General features: G+C 57.1%; 1 protein-coding gene and 1 pseudogene across 3 annotated transcripts; both read left to right on the top strand.

The window, feature by feature from the left end:
• Positions 1–7452: 7452 nt before the first annotated feature.
• SMIM43 (small integral membrane protein 43) lies at positions 7453–10093 on the top strand (the record flags this gene model as incomplete). 2 transcript variants are annotated; one of them, XM_079771696.1, is made up of 3 exons in its annotated part: positions 7453–7750; positions 8475–8616; positions 9834–10093. In XM_079771696.1, the coding sequence occupies one exon, from the start codon at positions 7453–7455 to the stop codon at positions 7639–7641; it is 189 nt and encodes a 62-aa protein (XP_079627822.1). In that variant the 3' UTR covers positions 7642–7750; positions 8475–8616; positions 9834–10093. The 2 variants fall into 2 exon arrangements, with proteins under 2 accessions (XP_079627822.1, XP_079627821.1); XM_079771695.1 differs by having other exon boundaries at positions 7453–7843.
• Positions 10094–21480: 11387 nt separating this feature from the next.
• Positions 21481–22228, top strand: LOC307100637 (large ribosomal subunit protein uL30-like; annotated as a pseudogene). Its single transcript has one exon. The product of its transcript is annotated as a large ribosomal subunit protein uL30-like (transcript).
• The last annotated feature ends 2109 nt before the right edge of the window (positions 22229–24337 follow it).

Raw genomic sequence — 24337 nt, 5'->3', positions numbered from 1 at the left:
TTCTGGTAAACACCGTGAGGGGTCGGCAAAAGGATGAAACTGACGTGTGGCTGTTTTCCTCTTGCAACCGACTCTATTTTTCATCCGACAAAATACATGAGGCAGACGAAAACACCAAGAACCAGAAAACGTGCAGGGAGCAGGCGCTGAGTTTTGCATCATGGCTGCGTGTTCGCCTCTTCTCGGAGTTGAGAACCGTTCAGCCCCCGCTGGGTGGGTGGAGAAACAGCCTGGGGGGGGGGGGGGGCGCAGCGGCAGTCACAGCCCCGGCTCCGCCAGAGGCACCTGGAGAGGATGCGGGCCCCGCGGAGCCCGTGCCTGGGCCACAGGGTCAGCGCTGGCTTCAGAGCCACACAGCTTGGCCTCCATTCCTGAGGAATCGCTGCAAGGACACCACGTAGTCCACACACACACACACACACACACACACACACACACACACCCGCCAGCTGCGACAAGGAAAGACAAGCGCAGGACGCGAATGTTCTGGTGCCACTGGTTTCACAGGCACCCTGACCTCCGTCACGGCGCTCCGGTCCTGGGAGATGACGCGCACTCCCTTCAGGGCTGGCTTCCAGCCCTCAGCCTTGGAATTCCTGGGAACCTGTTAGAGCTCGCCGCCTCTATGGCGCTGACCATGTTGGTGTTGGTGTCCCCATCCGCTCCGCTGAAAGGGAGCACGAGGAGAGGGTGGTGGGCAGAGCCTGCCCCTCCCAGCCGCAGCCTCTGCAGCAGGCCTTCGGGGGGGGGGGGGGGGGGCGAGGTTTCCGAGGACCCCTGGGCGATTCAGAGTGGCTTCCAGACAGCGGGCGCCAAGGCCCGGGGAGGGGGGCAGGGGGGGGGGTGATCCTGGGCACAGCCATTCCCTGAGTTATGGTGGATGACAAAGGCCTTAGATCTCTCACCAGGAGTTTCTGTTGTAGATTCCACCCGTTTCATGACAGTGGGCTCCCAATAGATTGTGTGGCAGAGGCAATCAGACCAAACCCATCCTTGGCCGCCTGGAATTGGCCCCTCTGCATACAGGAGCCCGAGGAGGAATGTTTCACGTACTAAACAGCCTGTGAGCAGGTTTCCTGCTGGGAGCAGATTTCAACTCGGCAGGAGGGATGTGTATGCCTTCCTAAACCAACCGCCAAAGTAGGTTTTTACTGTTGTAGATCCTATGGGAAAGCCCCGGTGTGACTCAAAATAAGTGGAAGGTATTTACGTGTGGTACACAGTATGTACATGCGATGGAATATGTTGGGGCCGCCAGATCTTACAAGCTGGCATGTCACTGGGGAGGATGGGTCACAGACAAACCCTCCATGTTCCCAGCTCCTTTCCGGGGGCAGTCCACTTAGCCCCGCGTGCGCAGGTCCTCTCAAGCCCACCGCGCTGACCACGTCGCACCCACGCCTCGGCTCCTGGTCCCGCCGCCGCCGCTGCCAAGGCAGGTGCTGACAGAGGATGCTCCTCCGCTTAGCACTGAGCAAGTCTAGAGCCACATCGTCTGCCCGGCGCTCCTGCTAACTTACTGGAAAGAGACTAATTTAAAAAATAGTGCTTGGCCCTTACCACATCTGTCACTTAATATTTTTCTTTTTCAATATTGGACAGACTTGGGCATCTTCTGTTGTGATTTGAGACATTCTAAACCAAGGGCAGGGTCTAGAGGGTTTTGTTCAGAGGCTGCCCACATAGGAGGATCACCCACATACCCCTCAAGTAGTTTCTTGCTTAGATTTCCCTCCCTGCCTCCCCCCCTCTCCCCCGCTCCCTTCCTCCGTCCCTCCCTCCCTCCTCCCCTCCCTCCTCCCTTCCTCCCTCCCTCTCTCCTCCAGGGAATCTCTGAGTGGTTCTGTGAGATGAAGCAGCTTATCACACACACTTGCTTATTTCCCGCAGAGTAGCTCATTTGGGAAGCATGGCCTAACTGCTGAAGTCACTCCTTTGAGGCTGGAGGGAGAAGGTGAGGGTGTGAAAGCTGACCCCCTGGTGGGAGGGCACAGCAACTGTCCCTGAGGGAGAGCGACCCACTTCTCTGCTCTACGGCAGCCCGTGTTTCAGACTCTCTAAGTCTTCTCTGGAGGCCATGGGTGAGAAAGGGGGTACAGAGGAGGCTCTGGAGGCCATGGGTGAGAAAGGGGGTACAGAGGGGGCGCTGCAGACCATGGGTGAGAAAGGGGGTACAGAGGAGGTGCTGGAGGCCATGGGTGAGAAAGGGGGTACAGAAGAGGCGCTGGAGGCCATGGGTGAGAAAGGGGGTACAGAGGAGGCACTGGAGGCCATGGGTGAGAAAGGGGGTACAGAAGAGGCTCTGGAGTCCATGGGTGAGAAAGGGGGTACAGAGGAGGCACTGGAGGCCATGGGTGAGAAAGGGGGTACAGAAGAGGCGCTGGAGGCCATGGGTGAGAAAGGGGGTACAGAGGAGGCACTGGAGGCCATGGGTGAGAAAGGGGGTACAGAAGAGGCGCTGGAGGCCATGGGTGAGAAAGGGGGTACAGAGGAGGCGCTGGAGGCCATGGGTGAGAAAGGGGGTACAGAAGAGGCGCTGGAGGCCATGGGTGAGAAAGGGGGTACAGAGGAGGTGCTGGAGGCCATGGGTGAGAAAGGGGGTACAGAAGAGGCACTGGAGTTCATGGGTGAGAAAGGGGGTACAGAGGAGGTGCTGGAGGCCATGGGTGAGAAAGGGGGTACAGAAGAGGCGCTGGAGGCCATGGGTGAGAAAGGGGGTACAGAGGAGGTGCTGGAGGCCATGGGTGAGAAAGGGGGTACAGAAGAGGCGCTGGAGGCCATGGGTGAGAAAGGGGGTACAGAGGAGGTGCTGGAGGCCATGGGTGAGAAAGGGGGTACAGAAGAGGCACTGGAGTTCATGGGTGAGAAAGGGGGTACAGAGGAGGTGCTGGAGGCCATGGGTGAGAAAGGGGGTACAGAAGAGGCGCTGGAGGCCATGGGTGAGAAAGGGGGTACAGAGGAGGCTCTGGAGTCCATGGGTGAGAAAGGGGGTACAGAGGAGGTGCTGGAGGCCATGGTGAGAAAGGGGGTACAGTTCTAAGGAGGACCAGCTTTTGTCTCCTAAAAATGAACATGGTATATTTGTGTTTGGGGTGGGAGCAGCAGGGTGATGGGGTGTCAGAGGAACTGGATAGTATGGCTGGGGGGTTGGGGGCCACTCAGGTTGCCAGGACGGAGCTTGTGAGGTCCTGCAAATGTCCACAGCGTACAGACTCGTCCCCGGCACGTGCGTGGCCGCTGTAAAGGGCATCCCCTCTAAGCATCACCATCTGACCGTTCTGGTCCAGGTATATAAGAACCCCGTGTTCCTAATCACGGTCAGCCACGCATGTTGAGGCCAGAGCACGGTGCAAATTATTTCTTCCTTTTCTTTTGGGTTCATTTCAGGCCAAATCCAGTCAGCCGTAGAACTTACCTTTTCCTTTGCTCTCCCACTTTTACCCCGCCCTCGCCTTGGGGACGCGCCTTCCATCCTGCAGGGGCCTCCTGCAGGTGCGTCCAGGTAGTGCCCTCCTGGGTTGGGAAGCAGATGTGCACAGCCCTCCTGGGTGTCTCCTCAGGCCTTCAGACTCTTTATTATTATTATTATTTTTGTTCATCCCAACCGAGGATATTTTTTCCACTGATTTTGAGAGAGATTGGAAGGGAGGGAGAGAGACAGAGAGAGAAACATCAATGTGAGAAAGACACATCGATTGGTTGCCTCCTGCTAGTGCCTGGATCAGGGCTCGGCTCAAGCCTGCAACCAAAGTACGTGCTCTTTACCTGAATCGAACCGGGAACCCTTCAGTCCGCAGGCCGATGCTATACCCACTGAGCCACACCAGCTAGGGTGGCCTTTAGGCTCTTTAGAGAGCATATTTACACCCTCTGTGGCTACGGCGAATCAATCCTCATAAGTAGCTTTGATGCTTATTACGATGGTAGACCTGTCCCTTCCAGAGGTGAGGAGTGGCGGCAGGGAGCAGGGGGGCGGGGGTAGAGCAAAGTAGGCAAAGGCCTGGAGAACCCCGGTCTGATACACGCTACAGACGTGTGCACCTGGAGCAGCCGAGCAACACTCCAGGTCTCTGAGGCCTGAGGGGACTGAGGAGGTGGAAGATGCGTGAAGTGTGACTGTGCGTGGTGGAGAGGCTCGCTGTGTCACGTGGGAGTGTACGTGGGGTCCGCTCTGGGCAGTGTGAGGTCTGTAAGGACACCTCCCTCCTCCCTCCCAGTCCGTGCACCTGCTGGGACCAGCCACGCTCTATCTATAGCGACTGTCCTTTCTTTCTGTTCTTTCAAATGCCTAGGATTTTTTTCTATGGATTTCCATTACTGTGCATAATTAGGCAGAGAAAGATTGAGTCTTATATCTGTGAAGTCATTTATAATAACATAAACTAAAATTCAGACCACCTTATGAGGTGCATAAATTATGATCAGAGGCTAAAAAGCATTGGGAGCGTCTAATGTAATAAGCCATTTTTGTGACAGCATCATTACTTCATACAAACTCTATTGGGAGTGAAGATGAGGGTTTACTAGCTAATATTTACAAATCCAGTGAAGCCGCTCAGGTAGCTGGGTAGCATGAGCAGTCACGGTCAGGAGGCCGAAGTGGGCTTGAGCTTGGCACCACCACCTCCGCCTCCGCCTCTCTCCCAGCATCCTGCCGGCAAACACGGCCCCTCCGAAGCCTCGGCCCGCAAGATTTCAAAGGAAGGAGCTGAGATGTATGTCGGCAGAAGGTATGTGTCTCTTGAAGTTTGTCTCTTTCACGTTGGAAAAAACAGGGTCATCAACCTGATGGTCACGCAGGAGAAAGGGAGCTTTGCTCTGGAGGCGCCTCTGGGAGGGGGATGGGGGGGTTTGAGAGTGCAGGCTCCGGAGCCAGGCTCCCTGCCTCACATCCCAGCTCTGCCGCTCGCTAGTGGCGTGGCCTGGGGCCGTGTCTAACCTGCCTGCACTTCCGCCTCCACCCCTCGATGGCCTGGACGTTGGATGGTGGTGTGCTGACTGGCGCGCGCTCGCTCTTTCCCACCAAACACCTTGTTGATGACGAGCACTCGCCGTGTGCGAGGTGTGCAAGCCAGCGTGCTCTACCGGTCAGCGTGCTCACGTGCCAGCCGCCACCAGCCCGTGCCTGCTGCTGCTGAGAGTCGCTGGGAAAGCAGCGGCAGCGCCCAGAGCAGGAAAGGGCAGGAGCGAAGGATGCTCTGCAGGCGGCCGCCAGCCTGGCCGGCCAGTCACTCCTGCACTGGTCTGGCTCTGGGAGGGCCTCCGCCAGGAGAGGCGTCTGACCTCCAAGTCGCCGCCTGCCCTGCTGGCTGCCAGGCGGCAGGCCCTGGCACCAGGACCGTGGCTGTACTTCTGGCTCAGCTCCTCTTGTCCTCCTCCAGCACTGGGTCAGGAGGGGGTCAGAGGTGTGCCGCCCCCTCGGTTTCCAGTACGAGGGGCCGTGGAAAACAGTTCCTGGGACCAGTCCTCTTGCCAAGACTTACATAAGAGGGAGAAGGCATCCCACCACAGGAACGCTGGCGCTGAGTGGAGGAGTGTGCCTCCGGGCAGTGAGGTCAGCCAGCTCTGCTCCCTGCGCTGGACTCCACGCGACCTCCGCGCCGCGAGCAGTGGCGTGCTGGCAAGCCTTCAGCAGCGGGGTTCCGGCTGATAGGCAGCGTTCGTGCGCTCCCACAGGGCAGACACCCCAGGGTGGCCGATTTCAAGCTGCTCACATGGCATCTGCTCACATGGCATCTGCACACTGGGCCGGGGGGGGGGGTGGCGGGGGAGGGGGAGACGTGCAGTGATTACATGTCAGCGTCTCAGCCACACGCTCCAGCAGCGCAGGTCACCCCATAGGTGACAGTGATGTGTCCTACAGTAACTAGGAATTCATGAGTGTTGAGTACTTATTACTTTTGTTGTTAGCATAATTTATTTCATTGCAAGTTTATATGATTTAGTTTGTAATAAAAGCTATATTTTAATAATGGCTTGCAAAGTTTTGGGGTGGGGAATGTATGAGCCAGCACCAGTACACCACTGCAGTAATACGTGTGCATGCGTGTGCATGTGTGTGTGTGTGAGAGAGAGAGAGAGAGAGAGCGAGCGAGAGCGGGCCTCACACAGTAAGGCGCCTGGGGAAGGGCCCAGGACCTGGCGTTTGTCCGTTTGTCCGGTAGTCAGTAAGAGAATTATAACAGCACCTGACATTTTCCTGGCAAAACACGTTCTTATTCAACCTCCACTCACCTTCTATCCTCACAACAAACCCGAGGGCAGGGAAGCAAGGTGTGTGACAAGGGAGCGACCGAGAGTCAGAGAGCAGAAGGGACCACAGACGGGGGGCTGAGAGGAGAGTGGGGGCCCTGAGGCCGCCCGCTGGCAGCTGCTCCCCACCATCCTGCTCCCTGAGCCCTGCCCTCTGTGGGGCCCATGAAATAACCCGGGACGTGCACGCGGGGCCTTTCTCCCTGAATTCACCCAGGGCCTCCCCTGCATCCTCACAGGGAGGCCCGAGTGGGCGCGGACTGCTGTGGTAGCGGCTTTGATGACCAGTGTCCAGCCCGGCTGCTGAGGTGACCAGGCGGCTGTGGGACTCAGGCCATTGCGGGAGGGAGGCTGTGGCTCCCGGGGCAGCCGCAGCTTTTGCCTGGTCTCGTGGGCGACTTCTCCGGGGAAGCTGCCGCCGGGGAGCCCTCCCCAGGGAACCCCCAGCAGCCGCACTGCTCGCCAGTCCTGCGAAGGGGTCCTCAGCCTCCAGACCACTGGGCCCCGCTGACATCTGTCCCCTCCTGGGGCACCCCAAGCCAGAATCGCCACTGAGTGCCCCTGAACTCTTACCGCAGAGACTGGGGGTGACCAGCGTTGATGTTTTAAGCCACCAAGTTCGGGGTGATGGGTGACACAGCACAGGGTAACCCGGCTTCTTCCTGAGAGAGGCGTCAGGGCCCGGAAGGAGCGCTAAGTTGTTTGTCGTTGTGTTTTGGTTTTGCTTCCCATAAAATATATTGAATTTCAAGCCGACACTGGAAGCTCTGTACCACATGCCTTTGGAAAGGCGCTTTGCTGTGGATGCGTCTCTACAGCCTAGAAAAGTGGGCTGGCGGGGGGCTGGGGGGGTTGGGGGGGGGGAGCGCCTCTGCCACCAGCATCGCCCGCCCCCGGGGAGAGCCCGGGCGGACGCCGGGGAGGGTCGGAAGGTTAACTGCAAAACACCAGCTCGGCCCCCCTGGGAGGCTGGGCCCGGACCTCTCCTCCGGCGTCCCCTCCGCGAAGTCCGCGCGTCCCCAGGAGCCCGGGAGGGGACCTCGGCGAGGCAGGCGGGGGGCTCTGCTGCCGGGGGCGCCGGGCAGCATCGCACCAGCCCGCGGGCTCTTCCCGGCGCGGCCGGAGGAGACGGAGGGGGAGCCAGGCGCGCCCTTCCCGCCCGCGGCACCTGGAGCGCTCGGCGCCGAGCCTGCCCGCAGGATGGAGTGGGAGCTCAACTTCCTGCTCTACCTGGCGCTCTTCTTCTTCCTGCTCTTCCTGCTCTTCCTCCTGCTCTTCCTGCTCATCAAGCAGCTGATGAACTCGGCGGCCAGCACGGCCGGGGCGCTGCAGCCCGGGCGCCTCTCGCTGCGGGAGCCTTGGGGCATCCCCCGCGAGCAGGAGATGTGACCTGCGCCGCCGGGCTGGCGGGAGAGTGCGGGCTGCGGCGCCGCCGGGTCTCCCCGACTCCGTGCGCTCGGCTGCCGGGTTCCAGGGCCTGCGGCTGCGGCGTGGGCAGGTCTGTTCCAGCGCACGGTGGGGGCGGCGAGGGGGCGGGCGTCTCCGCGCCCCCGGGAGGCGCAGGCTCAGGCCCGCTGGGTGCGGGCAGCAGGTGCGCGGGTCTGGGCGGGTGCGCGGGTCTGGGCTGGGCGGGTGCTGTGCTCCGAGGGATGGACCGAGCTTTTCCGTTTTGTGGGGCGGGGAGAGATGCCTTTGCAGCCAGCTCTTCTTCCAGGTCCAATTGGAAAGAGCTTGTACCCAAGGGGCGGAAAGCTAAACCAGGTGGAGTCCAGCCACTTCCAGACAAAATCTAACGTCCATCTAAGTACCCACATTACGAGGAAGAATGTGGTTTCGGGGTGGGAGGCGGGAGGAAGCAGGGCGTGCTTCAAGTACCGCCAACACTGCTTTACCGTCTGGTCTGTGCGCTTGGTGGATGCTAATGGGGTGAGGCCTCGGTGCGGGGAGAGAGGAGTCAGTGGCCGGTCCTTATGGGGAAGCCTGTCCTCCCCTTAACCCCCTCCTGTTGTAGCCACCAGCGCGTTGGTGCGGGGTGGCTGCGGGCCGGTTTAGAGTCTGGAGGCTGAGCACAGGGCGTGGGTTCCTAGGAGGCTGGGCAAAGAGTGCCTGCCGTCTGTGCACCGCGGTGCCGGAGCAAGGCCCAGGCCCAGGAGTGGATGTCCCTCCAGTCGCCCTGGGCGCCTCCAGGCATTAATTTGGGAAATAACCTCTTCATCTTACAGATGCCTTTTCTTCGATTTATGGGGTCTCGCTCCAGAGCCAAGCGGCTGCCCTGGGCAGGTGTGCCCAGGACCAAGCCTCAGTTACAGCCGGTGCTCCGGGAACCTGCCCGGAAGGGTGGGAACCACCAGGTTTCCACAAATGGTAAGCAGGCCCGGGAAGGAGGGTGGAAGACCAGGGTCTAAAAAAGTGAGAGGTCAGGATGGAGGTGAGAGGTCAGGGTGGAGGTGAGAGGTCAGAGTGGAGGTGAGAGGTCAGGATGGAGGTGAGAGGTCAGGGTGCAGGAGAGAGATCAGAGTGGAGGTGAGAGGTCAGGATAGAGGTGAGAGGTCAGAGTGGAAGTGAGAGGTCAGGATGGAGGTGAGAGGTCAGGATGGAGGTGAGAAATCAGGGTGGAGGTGAGAGGTGAGGATGGAAGTGAGAGGTCAGGGTGGAGGTGAGAGGTCACGATGGAGATGAGAGGTCAGGGTGGAGGTGAGAGGTCAGGGTGGAGGTGAGAGGTCAGGGTGGAGTGAGGGTTTAGACCTGTCTCTCTGGCTGGTGCTACTGATGCAGTTTCCTACGAAAGGACTGGTTGCCTTTCTCTGTGCCCCGTGCCACTCTCTGCCCTCCTTGTAATCTAATCCAGTCATCACTCCGCTCCCATCCACCCGCCCTCCGCCTGGAGCCGGCCCTGTGCTCTGAGAGGCTGGGTCCTCACTCTGCCCTCAGAGCTGGGTGCCCGGTGTCCTGCCTTGCTTTTGAAACGCTGACACCTGCGTAGGAGCCACCTTTTCCTAGTATTTTTCCAATCATTGTTTTTCCAAAAACCAACGTAGACTGATTAGAACTACCTTTGAACTCACATTTTTGCTCCCTGTGTACACTCTCCATGGAAAGCTCTGACCGCCACGAGGGTCTAGCTCCAGGCCGCACACCTCGGCGGCTCTGCCCCGGCCACGCCCTGGCCTCCAGCCTTTCACACACTCACTTGCCTCAGCTCAGACTGAGCCAAGACCTGGCACAGAGGAGTGTAGACAGAGTGGTGAGCGTGGGCACTGGCCACAGCATGTTCACCATCCATAAGGAAACGTGTCCCCAGCGTCCCACGTGAACACTGCGCCTTTATGAAGACGGTGTCCAGACGGGCTCGGGACCGTGACGTCCGCAGAGTCAGGCGCGGTTCAAATAGCTGCTCATTATATCGTGGGACCCAGTCATAGAAGACCCCTATGTTTTATTTCTAATAAAAGGTGTTTAGCCATGTTAGAAGCGGAGTTGAATTTCTTGCATTATAAGGAAATGGGCCACAATTCAATCAGTATGTAATGCTAGTATTTTATTTCAAGTGTTCTTATTTCATTACTGTTTCTGCATTCCAGCTGTTGGAAATGACTCCAAATCTTATTAGGGTGACCTTGAGTGTTTCACCGACAACCAGATGTGTGAGTGCAGCGAACTGCCGTTCTCCGTGACGGACACCCACTCGCGTTGACACCGCTTGCACGCCTGCAAAACCTACCCTGTCCGGTGGAGGGGGTCCCGGCCGGGACTGCCGTGTGGGCACCGCCGCAGGCACAGGACTGGTGCCGCCGTGCGACTCCCAGGCCAGAGAGGATGCGCCGGAGCGCCGCGCAGTGCCGCGCTCTGTGCTGCCTCCCGCGCGGGGGGGGGGGGGTGGGGGGGGGCGGGGGGGACCTGGACGTAGGTGAGTGGGAATCTGCAGCCTGGCTTTCGTGTTCCAGCTTGGTCTGCCCACGTGCAATCCTTACACGTTTTAAAGGGCCACATTTTCAACATTGTGAACGTTTAAACCATTTAGGACCGTGGGAAAGGCGTGTTTTTCTGCCTCGTGCTGTCCAGCTAGGGTCGTGTAGAGCTGTGGTCGGCAAACTGCGGCTCGTGAGCCACATGCGGCTCTTTGGCCCCTTGAGTGTGGCTCTTCCACAAAATACCACGGCCTGGGCGAGTCTATGTTGAAGAAGTGGCGATAGAAGAAAGTTTAAGTTTAAAAAATGTGGCTCTCCAAAGAAATTTCAATCGTTGTCCTGTTGGTATTGGGCTCTGTGGACTAATGAGTTTGCCGACCACGGGTGTAGAGCACGGTGGTGCTGTGTGTGCACGGGAAGCATCTGCTGGGCTGTTTCTAATGTTCGCAGCTGCTCTGAGGTGCTCACTGAAGCTAGACCCCCAGTGAAAACGCCGGGATCATTCGGAATCACCGCCCGGTGTGTGTGTCCCACACCGGGGGGCGGGGGGGGGGGGGGAGTCGAGTTGCAGAGCTTGGCGTTGATTTTTGTTTGTTCATTTGAGTCAGTGAAATACATTCTCAGTTCTCCATTTCATATGTTGTTCACACGAAGTGAATGAAGTTAAACATTAAACGGTGGTCCATGAATGGTCTGCGTGTGAGAGTCACCAGAGCGCAATGGAAAAGCGTCCTGCCGGACTGAGCTGCAGCGCCGCCCGTTTTCCGCCACGGCGGCTACTTGACAGAATGAGCCGACGGTCTCCGCCGCCTGGCCTGGCGGGCGCGGTGGGGCGAGTTCACACGCTGTGCCGAGCTCCGGCTGGTGGCATGCCTGGACTCACTGGCACGGACTGCTGTGCACAGATTCCTCAGGGAGGTGCCTTTTACTTGCAGGTGGAGATCTCGCTTTCCTCGTGGCGCCAAGGCGGATTGCTCTCCCGAAGGCCCTGGTCTGAGCGGTTCCGTCTGTCCCCCTGAACGGAGGAGTGGGGGAGGCCACGCGGTGTCCTTCAGCTCACACGTCAGGTCCAGGCGGCCCCGAGCCTCCCTGGCTTTTCCTCTGGGTCCCGGGAGAAGGCAGGAGGGGAAGCCCACGGACACGCCGGGTGGCTGGGCTCCCTTTTCAAGCTTTCTCGGCCGCCCAGCAGCCTTTGCTTCCGTCTCCCGGCCAGATGGGGTCCGTGGCGTCTGCAAAGCTGCCTGAGAAATGGAGATTTTGTAGCTGGACATACAACTGCCTTCTACAAACATCTGAGTACTCTTTTTTATTTATTTTTATTTTTTAAAGATGTTTAAAATTGATTTTTAGGGAGAGGGAGAGGGAGCCAGAGAGAAGCATCAATGTGAGAGCAGAACATTGACTGGCTGCTCCTGCACGCCCCGCACTGGGGATGGAACCAGCAACCCTTCGGTGCACGGGATGGTGCCAACCCACTGAGCCACACTGGCCAGAGCCTTGATAAGGAAGAAGGTGATGGTGGATCAGGGGTGCACAGCTCGCAGTCTGCGCCCGGCTACGGAATGCAGTTGTAAAGGAGCACAATGTTTGACAACCGGCACCGCGCCCGGCACCGCGGCTCTGCTCAGAGCGTGCGCGGGAAGACGGCTCGGCCTGCTCTCCAGCATCGCCAGGGCCGCCATCTCAGCCAGCGCACTGCCCACCCAGGGCTTCTGGAGGCGGGCCTGGGGACCCCGCATATGTGGGCATCGCCTTCTCATGGAGCCTGGGGTGGAGAGCCCCCCAGCCTACCTCCACCGCGGGCCGCTCCCCCATCTGCTTCACTTACCTCTGCTCCAGTTTTCCCGACAGATTTTGGGAGGAGTCTGGCCGGTGTAGCCCCCTCCCATACAAGGATCCTCCTTTCACCACCGGGGAGGGTGTTCTATGTAAAGAAACCACTTTGGTGACTCCATCGCCAACCTGGGCTATTCTGGGAGAAAAGTTGCTTCTCAGAGCTGCTTCCACACGCAGCCTACACGCCGGCTGAGCGAAGGGAGAAGAATCCCTTCCCACGACCAGCGCCGTCCACGGGCTTTCTGTGCTCACAGGAAGGTCCTGTCTGCCTCCCAGCGTGCCCCCTGTGTGACCGGGGAAGGGGGTTTTAATTTCATTCCATTTCTCAATAAAATGTATCTAATTTCTAAATAATTTAAACAGCCGCATGTGGCTAGTGGCTACTGCATCATACAACACGGTACACGTCTCCATCTTTCTCATGTTGTAGAACTAGCCGGGAGGGGTTGACCGAGTCACATGCTTGGTGTCCCGTGGTCTCACTGCTCCTGGAGGCTGGCCCTTGAACTTGTCTTCCGGAGGGAAAGGAGAAAATGGAGCTAATTGAAGATGCTGCCAGAGGTTAGCCTGACAGCTATCCACCTTGCAGGTGTCCACAGTGGTCTCCTGGGAGCAGGTCCTGTGACTGACGTTAGTGGTGCTGACAGCGGAGACCTGTGGTCCTGGGTCCGCTCGTCACTCCTGGTGAGCACCTTCCTCGCCAGGCCAGCGGCAGGCGGCCCAGGCTGTTCTGTTCTGCTCTGCAGGCCATTCTGTGTCCCTTTATTTTGTGACATTGTGGCTGCAACATGATGATTCCGTGAATGCTTTTCAAAATACTCAGTGGTTTATGTTTTTTAAAAGGCCATGAAATAAAGACATAATTATATGTAACTCAGTATTTTTGTGTGAATTATAATTAACCATATTTTTAGAGAGTTAATTAGGATGAGATTAATGGATGAGGAAATGTTTATTTTTATATCAGATTTCCTTTTTTAAAAATCCTCACTTGAGGATGTGTTGTTGTTTTTTTATTGATTTGAGAGAGAGAGAGAGAGAGAGAGAGAGACATCAGTGTGAAAAAGAAACATGGATTGGTTGCCTTCTGCACACTCACCGACTGGGGGATTGAACCTGCAACCTTTTGGTGTACGGGATGATTCTCCAGCCAACTGAGCCACCCAGCCAGGACATAAGATTTCCTCTTTAAAAAAAAATATAAAACACATTTGTATTGGTTTTAGAAAGAGAGGAAGGGAGAGGGAGAGAGAAACATCAATGTGTGAGTGGAACATCAACCAGCTACATCCTGCATGCCCGCCCCCTACCAGGGATTGAGCCTACCACCTGGCCATGTGCCCTGACAAGGAGTTGAACTGGCAACCTTTTGATGTACAAGACCATGCCCAACCACTGAGCCACACTGGCCAGGGCAGACTTCCTTTGTAATGGACATGTCTAACGCGGATTGAAGTATCTTTAAAAAATGCCAAATGGCTCGTTGTATTCAGAGCGTGGGTGAAATATGAGGGCAGTAATGGTAGTGGGTTCATTCTTGTAACAAGTGTCTGATGTTTGTCTACACCGGGCATCGCTTGGTATTGCTTCTCTGCACGGGCCGTTTGGGGTGCTTGTCTTTTACGATTGGGCCGTGGGAGTCTTGCTGTATCCTAGACTCTTCCTTTAGGAGCTCTGTGCTCTGCCATGACTTCCTCCTGGTTTGTAACTAACGTGTTCGTTTTCTTAACTTTGTTCTGCGGTGTTAGGTGCTGTGGAAACAGCGGGAACAGGGCAGGTGCCGAGTGGAGTAGGTGCCATTTCCCCGCCGGTGGGTCGCGCCACCTTAGTTAACCCCTGGTTGTCTGCGGGTCACGATCACCTGACACTTGGGGAATGTTTGCATTGAATTATGAAACGGGTTACTTTTCCTTCTTCAACCCTCAGTCTGATGCTTTTCTTTCTAAATGGTGCTCTAGCCCGGCCAGCGTGGCTCAGTGGTTGAGTGTCAACCTGTGAACCAGAAGGTCCCCTTTCAATTCCCAGTCAGGGCACAGGCCAGAGGTTGCAAGCTCCATCCCCAGTGTGGGGGGTTCCCAGTGGGGGGCGTGCAGGAGGCAGCCGATCAGTGATTCTCTCTCATCACTGATGTTTCTATATCTCTCCCTCTCCGTGCCTCTCTGGAATCCATAAAAATATTTTTAAAAAATGGTCCTCTAAAACGAGACACAATAGCTCATACAGGAAAGTGCACGTGTTTGGGCATTTAAGTTCCGCGTGCAGCTAAACGTTGTTGCGCACCACACCCAGCAGCGTGGGTTTTGCTGTGATTTTGGACGGGTGGATGGGAATGCTGCATCCGTGGGCTCCTGTGCCTTTGAGCTTTCACTAAGGGCTGGCCGAAGTGAACCTGCATTACAGGACTGCGCTAGGGTAAGGGGAACCTACAAAGGCTGGTGAACAGCCCCAGGTACAGCAGCAGTGGGGAGCCGGAGCTGCCCCCTCCAGGTCTGAAGGGGTGAAGGGAAGTGTGGTTATAGGACCCAGGAGAGGGACAGCCACCCGTGGTGACTCAGCTGGGAAACGGAAGAAACGCTCAGATTGCACAATCTTCTCAGCTCTGCATTTCTTACCAGTGCCCCCGGCCAATCCAGCCCGAAGCCGGAGGACAAGGGAGCTCATTGATGCCCCTTTGGGGACACAAGGCGGGGCCCTCAAGGGTAAAAAGTAGATCCGGTCCTGCTGGTGCGGCTCAGCGGGTGAGCGCTGACCCAGGTACCAAGAGGTCGCCGGTTCAATTCCTGGCCAGGGCACATGCCCAGGTTGCAGGCTCGATCCCCAGTGGGGGCTGTGCAGGAGGCAGCAATTTATGACTTCCTCTCTCATGGATGTTTCTATCTTTCTATCCCTCTTCCTTCCTTTCTCTCTAAAAAATAAAAAAATAAAAAATATATATTAAAGATAAATAGGTCTGAAGGGTCAAATGGGATATAACCTAGCACACAGATCTACTTCAGGGTTTACATGGCTGCACGTACTGCGTTGTACCTGGAGCCACAGTTTACATCACAAACCCGCACACTGTTCCCAATTTTTCTTTAGTACAAGTGAACAGAGTACCTCTGGAGGCCCTCAGCTAAGTGGCGTATTCCATAATTGTTTCCTTAGGGTAAATCCCAGGAAATAGAATTGTTGAGCTAAAGTATTTCTGTGATTGTTAGATTTATTTCCAGAAATCTTATACCCATTGATGCTCATACCCAACAGTGCATGCATGTGTCAATTTCCTTAGAGCGTTGCAAAGAGCTTTTGTTAGTCTTTTGTATCTTTTCCAATCTCATAGATTAAAACAAACTCTATTTGTAGCTTATTGATGAGATTGAACGTCTTCTTATAAGTTAATTGGCTATTAGACAGTTTTTACCTAGTTCGTTTTCTTAACATTGGGATCCAAACAAACAAAAAAATGAGTAAAAATGGTTGCATTGTTACAATTGCCTTATGAGATGGTGTCAGCTCCTTAGCAAAAATGATATTTTCAAGCAATGATACTACCAAGCATGATACAAAATGATACTACCAAGCAAAATAGATATTTTCGGTGGATATTTGGCCCCTCGGCCATTGCACAGGTAGCTTCGGTCCCGAGCTCTTCAGGGCCAGGTGGGGCCACAGAGTTCAGACCAGGTGCGCCTGGGTGAGCAGAACGGGACCCACACTCCCGGTGACAAAGCCTAACTTGGATTCTTCTTTCGCACGAGAGCTTTTTAAACGTCTCTCTGCTGGGTTCTACAGAGGAAGATCTGAGAGGATGGCCCGCTCCGCCGTCCTGCCTGCTCTCCCTGGACGCCGGCCAGTTTGATCAGATTCCGCGGTGGGCGTGGGCGTGGGCGTGGGCGGGCAGCGCTCCCAGCCCCTCCGGTGGGAGTGTGAATTGGAACAGGAGGGCAATGTGGCAGTGTCTATGAACAGTTAAACCCACACAGTGGTGACTCTGTCCTCCCCCGTCTCTCGCAGAGAAATGCACAGACGTGCAGGAGGTCCGCTGGGCATCGGGCCGTCGGTCACTTGCGGCGGCCCAGCCGCTGGCGCTTCAGGACGCTGCACCCGTGGACCTGAGCGAAGGGCGGCCCCCGGGACACGGCAGGTGAGAGAGCAAGGCAGAGACGCTGAGTCAGAGGCTAGTCATGCGGTTAAGGTCACCCCTGGGGACAGGACTGGTTCCAGGTTCCCCGCTGCCAACTCTGCCAGCGTGCTGGCACGGCTGGTACCCGGGAGTGAAGGAACGGGAAACCACTGACCTACCTCTGGAATATTCCCTGCACCCTGGCAAAGCGGACAGTCTGATTGAGTGGTCCTCCGATGGCGTCACTTCTAAATGCTCACAAATATTTTCATTTCTGTGTTCCAATAAAACTTTATTTCTATAAGAAGGCAAACTGTATTTTTAAATGCAGGATTTTGATGTGCATTGATGCGCTGACATCACGCTTCCTTTCTGTTCCACACGCCTCTCCTCACCACCCGCTCTGCCTGCCGTTGGGAATAAGGGCTGAGGGGGAATTCCTTCCAGGTCATGCACAAGGCGTCTCCAATTCACCGCAGCCTTGGGCCCCCGGGAGGGGTCCACGGAGGGGGGTACCCACCGTTGCCCCCCATTTGGGGAAACACATGCCCAGCCTGACCTAAACTTTTTGTTCGGCACGTGAGCCCTGTGGCCACCAGGGGGCAGCATCGGAATTGTAAAAAAAACTCCAAAAATAATCTCCGCGTGACCGAGGAGCTCGGAATTTAGGGGTGAAGACGCCTGTCAGGATTGAAGTTACGCTTCTGTGAAAGCACATCTTAGCTATTTCGGGACCAAAGAGTGCAGAATAGAAAGATGGTATTTTGAAGGTTTTCTGGATGGAACTCCACACCCGCCCGCGCGTTAACACAAACATTTCAGACATACAGTTCTTACAGTTTGTTCTGAGGGTTCACACAGATGCCTAGAGTGGCATTTCCTACTTCTCACACTTGCTCCGGGCGGAGGGGGGGAGGAAACGTGCCCCAGGCCCGGGGGCTCGCCTCGGACGTCCTCGGATAAACTCAGGCCCTGGAAGCCTCGGGAGAGCCCAGGCCTGTGGCGTGTGTGGACCTGCGCTGTGCTCCCCGCCAGGTACCGGTGTTTTGCATTAGGGAAGTGTCCGTAAGGAACGTGGGCATGGCTGGGAACGTGACCTTGTCCCACGGTCAATGGGAGCCCGCGCTCGGGTTGCTGGGAGGCCAGGCGGACTAGCCAGGCCTTGCCTTCTACATGGAAGCCCGGCGTCCCTTGGGCTTGCTGCTTGGGTTGTCTTTCCTCCCGTGTCTGGAGGGAGGCCCAGGACCCGCCGGTGCTGCGTGTCGCTGTCCCTGGGACCGCAGCACCACAGGCTGCAGGGCGCTGGCACCCTCCGGAGCCGGGCGCCGCTGTGGGGAGCAGTGCCCACTCTCTGGGATCCACCTGCGCCCGGCGTGTTCGGCGGGAGGCAGCTGGGAGCAGACAGATGCTGGGCTCGGGGCCAGGTGACCCGCCTGCTGGTGTGTAATCTTCAACCTCACTGAGCCCCACTTCCCTCATCTTTTAAGAATGGGAATAGCGATCTCTCTCATAATTGTTTCAAAAATGAACAGAAGTCATTTGCAGTGGATCTTTAGGGCAGTGAAACGACTCCGTGTGATACTATGTGGTGCCTGTCGTTATACACATGCCCAGACGCCTAGGATGTGCAACTCCGTAAGCAAACCCAAAGGCGAGCTACGGGCTCAGGGTGAGGAGATGGACAGCAGGTCCGTCAGTGACAGCGAAAGTGCCGGCTGCCGGGGATGTAGGTGCTGGAGGCGCTGGGTGGGAGCAGGCAGGAGGTGTGGACTAACGGATCCACACAGCAGTCTGTAGGAAAGAGGCTTTCTGGAGGCCAGGCATGTGTTCAATGCTCTGTGTGTGCAGAAGTAGGCCCAACATCAGCCACATCCTGCTCAGAGATGGCACAGCTCGTCCCAGGTGTCACTGTGTGCTGAGCACCTGGCGTGGCTTCTTACTCCCAAAAGCTCTGGTGGGAAGAACCATGACCCCATGTCAGAAATTCTCCCGCACTATTATTATTATTACTAGAAGCCCGGTGCACGAAATTCGTGCACGGCAGGGGGTTGTCCCTCAGCCCAGCCTGTACCCTCTCCAATCTGGGACTCCTGGAGGGATGTCCAACTGCCCGTTTAGGCCCCATCCCACCAGGATCGGGCCTAAACGGGCAGTCGGACATCCCTCTCACAATCCAGGACTGCTGGCTCCCAACTGCTTGCCTGCCTGCCTTCCTGATTGCCCCTAACTGCTTCTGCCTGCCAGCCTGATCACCCCCTAACCACTCTGCTGCCAGCCTGTTTGATGCTTAACTGCTCCCCTGCCAGCCTGTTTGCCCCCAACTTCCCTCCTCTGCCAGCCTGGTCACCCCTAACTGCCCTCTCCTGCAGGGTTGATCACCTCCAACTGCCCTCCCTTGCAAGCCTGGTCCCTCTCAACTGCCCTCCCTTGCAGGCCTGGTCCCTCACAACTGCCCTCCCTTGTAGGCCGGGTGCCTCCCAACTGCCCTCTCCTGCTGGCCATCTTGTGGTGGCCATCTTGTGTCCACATGGGGGCAGGATCTTTGACCACATGGGGGCAGCTATATTGTGTGTTGCAGTGATGGTCAATCTGTATATTACTCTTTTATTAGATAGGATAGAGGCCTGGTGCACGAGTGGGGGCCAGCTGGTTTGCCCTGAAGGGTGTCACAGATAAGGGTGGGGGCTCCCTTGGGGCGTGGGGAGGCCTGAGCGAGGGGCCTATGGTGGTTTGCAGGCCGACCACGCCCCCTGGCAACCCAAGGGGAGGCCCTGGTATCTGGAATTTATTTTCCTTCTACAATTGAAACTTTGTAGCCTGGAGCGGAGCCAAGCCTGGGGCTCCGGCAGCCATTTCTGTGGCAGTTAATTCACCTTCTACAATTGAAACTTTGTAGCCTTAAGCGGGTGAGCCCGGCCAGGGTGTGTGGAAAGCTTTGCTTCCCCTGTTGCCGCCGGCAACCCTGGCCTGCTCTCTCAAGCTCCATTCTGCCGCCATTTGTTTGAATTTGTTTACCTTCTATAATTGAAACTTTGTAGCTTGAGTGGAGGCTTAGGCCTGCAACAGCTATGGAAAGCTTGGCTTACTCTGTTACCTGGGAAACATTGCTCTCTGTGGCTGTAGCCATCTTGGATTGGGGTTAATTTGCATACTCGCCCTGATTGGCTGGTGGGCGCGGTTTATGTAGCGGAGTGATGGTTAATTTGCATATTACCATTTTATTAGAGAGGATTATTTCCAGAGGCCTGGTGCACAGATTTATGCACTGGTGGGGTCCCTCAGCCTGGCCTGCGAAGATCAGGCTGAAACTGGCTCTCCAACATTCCCTGAGGGATCCCGGATTGCTAGAGGGTGCAGGCCAGGCCAAGGGACTCCACTGTTGCATGATCAGGGCCAGGGAGGGACTGCGGGAAGGCTCAAGGGCGTGTCCGGTCCATCTCACCCAGTCCCGATCGCTGGACCCCAGCAGCAAGCTAATCTACTGGTCAGAGTGTCTGACCCCTGGTGGTCAGTGCACGTCATAGCGACTGGTCGAATGGTCAAACAAACAAATGGTTGGACATTTAGCATATTAGGCTTTTATTATATAGGATTATTATTATTAATTGATTTCAGAGAGGAAGGGGGAGGGAGAGAGAGATAGAAACATCAATGATGAGAGAGAATCATTAATCTGTTGCCTCCTGCACATCCCCCACTGGGGATCGAGCCCACAACCCAGGCATGTGCCCTGATGGGGAATTGAACCGTGATCTCCTGGTTCATAGGTCGACACTCAACGACTGAGCTACCGTGGCAGGGCTTCCAGCACGATTATTAATAGGGTATTCTTGTTGCCTAGTAGTGACAATCATGCTAATAACAGTGGTGTGCCTGCATTTCTCTCTGTTTCACATGGACCAATTCAGCAACCCTAGGAAGGAAGACTGTTACCAATCCCATTGACAGATGGGCTGAGACACAAACAGGTAACTGCAATGTCACATGGCTGCAAAGTGGGGAGCGGGACCTGAGAGACACAGCGCACCCCCCCCCCCCCCCGCCCCCTGCACATCTCAACCATGCCTCGCTGTCTGGCGGCCTCCTTGCTCACTCACTCAGCCTCGCTGTCTGGCGGCTCCTTGCTCACTCACTCAGCCTCGCTGTCTGGCGGCCCCTTGCTCACTCACTCAGCAAACACGCGGACAGTTAGTTACTGTTCCAGGCAGTGACTGCTTCCCGTCCTCAGAGTTCAGTCTCGTTGCCAGACAGACGTGTAAACAGATAAGAACAACCTTGGACGCGGTGACAGGGGCAGCCTCGCACCCGAGTCGCGGTCCTGTCTCCGGGCCATGTCCCCCTGGGAGAGAAAGGGGCCCCTTGAATGAGTAGCCTCTACAGCATGGAGGACCCAGCCGCCGGCCTGGCTGCTCACACACAGGAAACCCGGCCAGCCTGGTCTGACACCGGCTCAGAGCTGAGAAGCTGGTAGTGGTCACTGGGGCCATTGTGTTACCCCCTGGATGGCCGTCTGTCTGGGAAAAGAACGATAATAAAAATACCACAGGGCCTAGAAGCTAGGCTGTTGCTTCTGTGTGTTCTCACTATCACTAAGACGGATAAGCTGTGGCGGGGCCGGTGTGGCTTGGTTGGGTGTTGTCCTAGGCACAGAAAGGTTGCCGGTTCGGTTCCCGGTTCGGTTCCCGGTCAGGGCACATGTCCTGGTTGGACTGGATCCCCAGTAGGAGGCGTGCAGGAGGCAGCCGAGCGGCATTTGCTCTCTCTCCCTCTCCCTCCCTCCCTCTCTCTCTAAAAGTCAATACAAAGATTTAAAATCCCACACAAAACGGATGGACTGCGAGGCAGGCAATCAGCTTGTCCTAAAGGGTAAGAAGCGTCCTGCTCTGATATGCGCGTGCGCTCTGAGGAGCCTGTGTCCCAGGGTCAGACCGCCAGCCGTGACTAGGAGCAGGAGGAAGTTAGAAAGAACCGTCTCCAGCCAGCCGCTCCCCGCCACCTCTGCTTCCCGTGCTGAGTGCTGCGTTCTGAGTGCTGCGTTCTGAGTTGTTGGGAAAATGTGAAGGGCAGGGCCTGCGGGAAGGCTCCACTGAGCTCTTGTGCGCTCTCCTCCTCTCCACTGGCGGCCCGGAGGGGAGTGTGGTCTCGCAGAGAAAGCCTTGTTCCCGGAACGCCCGTCTGCAATGCCCTGGCTTCCCACCAGCAGGCCACTTAGGGGACGCGCTGGAGCACTCTGCGGGGGGCTGCGCAGCGGCGGGAAGGAAGGAGCTCCTGGTTACAATGCTGCAGCTGGGCCGGCCTCCCGCCAGGGCTGTGAGTGGAAGGAACTTCCTATGTACATCGCCTGGGAGCTGGTTAAAATGTGTCCGAGGCTCTTTTCCAGCTGGAACCATGGAGGTTGCAGAAGAGAAGGAGAAGGTTCCTACGGTGCCGGAAACCCTCAAGGAAAAGCGAAGGAATTGCAAGCGCAGAGCTGAGGATCAAGCACCCGAGAAAGACGTTTGCCCAAAAGATGCTTCGAAAGGCAAGAAGGAAGCTCATCTATGACAAAGCTAAGCACTGTCCCAAGGAACACAGGCAGATGAACAGAACAGAGATTCGGATGGCTGGGGTGGCAAGAAAAGCCGGCAACTTCTACGTACCTGTCGAACCCAAATTGGCATTTGTCGTCAGGATGAGAGGCATCAGTGGTGTGAGCCCCGAGGTCCGGAAGGTGCCGCAGCTTCTTCGCCTTCGCCAGATCTTCAGCGGCGCCTTTGTGAGGCTCAACAAGGCTCCCAGGAACCTGCGATGGTGGAGCCATACCTTGCATGGGGGTACCCAAAGCTGAGGTCAGTAAAGGAATTGATCTACAAGCCTGGTTATGGCAAAATCAACAAAAAAAGAATTGCCCTGACAGATAACTCATTGATTGCTCGATCTCGTGGTAAATATGGCATCATCTGCTTGGGAGATCTGAGTCGTGAGATCTACACGTTGGAAAGCGCTTCGAGGAAGTGAACCACTTCCTGTGGCCCTTCCCTTATCTTCTCCAGGAGCTGGGTGGAGAGAAAGACCACCCACTGTGTAAAGGTGGAGATGCTGGGACAGGGAAGACCAGATCAATGGGCTGATTAGAAGGATGAACTAAGGTATCTACCATGGTTATTTTTATAATCTGGCCAATTAATAAACTGAGTCCTTTGAAATTGAAAAAAAAAAATGTGCCAGAGGAGTTTGAAGCATTTTATGTTATTATTATTTTTAATATATATTTTTATTGATTCCAGAGAGAGAGAGAGAGAGAGAGAGAGAGACAGAGAGAGAGAGAGACATCAATAAGAGAATCATGGATTGGCTGCCTCCTGTGCACCCCACACTGGGGAATTGAGCCCACAACCCAGGCATGTGCCCTGACCGGCAATTGAACTGTGACCTCCTGGTTCATAGGTCAACACTCAGCCACTGAGCCACGCCGGCCAGGCGAGTTTGAAGCATTTAGAAAGCCACTCCCAGCATGCCGCAATGGCCTCCCTTATGGAGTGCTGTGAGAGGAGGTGGTGCACGGGTGGGATGTGAGACTGGCAGCGGGGCTGTGGCAGGAGGACTGAGGAGGCAGGGAGGACTGTGGGGGCAGGGAGGACCGAGGAGGCAGGAGGACTGTGGGGGCAGGAAGACTGAGGGGGCAGGAGGACTGAGGGGGCAGGAGGACTGTGGGGGCAGGAGGACTGAGGGGGCAGGAGGACTGAGGAGGCAGGAGGACTGAGGAGGCAGGAGGACTGAGGGGGCAGGGAGGACTGAGGGGGCAGGAGGACTGAGGAGGCAGGAGGACTGAGGGGGCAGGAGGACTGTGGGGGCAGGAGGACTGAGGAGGCAGGAGGACTGAGGAGGCAGGAGGACTGAGGGGGCAGGAGGACTGTGGGGGCAGGAGGACTGAGGAGGCAGGAGGACTGTGGGGGCAGGAGGACTGAGGAGGCAGGAGGACTGAGGGGGCAGGGAGGACTGTGGGGGCAGGAGGACTGAGGGGGCAGGAGGACTGTGGGGGCAGGAGGACTGAGGGGGCAGGGAGGACTGTGGGGGCAGGAGGACTGAGGGGGCAGGAGGACTGAGGAGGCAGGAGGACTGAGGGGGCAGGAGGACTGAGGGGGCAGGAGGACTGTGGGGGCAGGAGGACTGAGGGGGCAGGGAGGACTGAGGAGGCAGGAGGACTGAGGAGGCAGGAGGACTGAGGAGGCAGGAGGACTGTGGGGGCAGGAGGACTGAGGAGGCAGGAGGACTGCGGGGGCAGGAGGACTGAGGGGACAGGGAGGACTGAGGAGGCAGGAGGACTGAGGGGGCAGGGAGGACTGTGGGGGCAGGAGGACTGAGGAGGCAGGAGGACTGTGGGGGCAGGGAGGACTGTGGGGGCAGGAGGACTGAGGGGGCAGGGAGGACTGTGAGGGCAGGAGGACTGAGGAGGCAGGAGGACTGAGGAGGCAGGAGGACTGTGGGGGCAGGGAGGACTGGGGGGCAGGGAGGACTGAGGAGGCAGGAGGACTGAGGGGGCAGGAGGACTGCGGGGGCAGGAGGACTGAGGGGGCAGGGAGGACTGTGGGGGCAGGAGGACTGAGGGGGCAGGAGGACTGAGGAGGCGGGAGGACTGAGGAGGCGGGAGGACTGTGGGGGCAGGAGGACTGAGGGGGCAGGAGGACTGAGGAGGCAGGAGGACTGAGGGGGCAGGAGGACTGAGGGGGCAGGGAGGACTGTGGGGGCAGGAGGACTGAGGGGGCAGGAGGACTGAGGGGGCAGGAGGACTGAGGAGGCAGGAGGACTGAGGGGGCAGGAGGACTGAGGAGGCAGGAGGACTGAGGGGGCAGGAGGACTGTGGGGGCAGGAGGACTGTGGGGGCAGGAGGACTGAGGGGGCAGGAGGACTGAGGAGGCAGGAGGACTGAGGAGGCAGGAGGACTGTGGGGGCAGGAGGACTGAGGGGGCAGGAGGACTGTGGGGGCAGGAGGACTGTGGGGGCAGGAGGACTGAGGGGGCAGGAGGACTGAGGAGGCAGGAGGACTGAGGAGGCAGGAGGACTGTGGGGGCAGGAGGACTGAGGAGGCAGGAGGACTGTGGGGGCAGGAGGACTGAGGGGGCAGGAGGACTGAGGGGGCAGGAGGACTGAGGGGGCAGGAGGACTGAGGAGGCAGGAGGACTGAGGGGGCAGGAGGACTGAGGAGGCAGGAGGACTGAGGGGGCAGGAGGACTGTGGGGGCAGGAGGACTGTGGGG

Source organism: Cnephaeus nilssonii, assembly GCF_951640355.1.
Source record: "Cnephaeus nilssonii genome assembly, chromosome: 5".
NCBI lineage: Eukaryota > Metazoa > Chordata > Mammalia > Chiroptera > Vespertilionidae > Cnephaeus > Cnephaeus nilssonii.
Note: the sequence above shows the minus strand (reverse complement) of the source record. Positions and strands in the feature narration are given on the sequence as shown.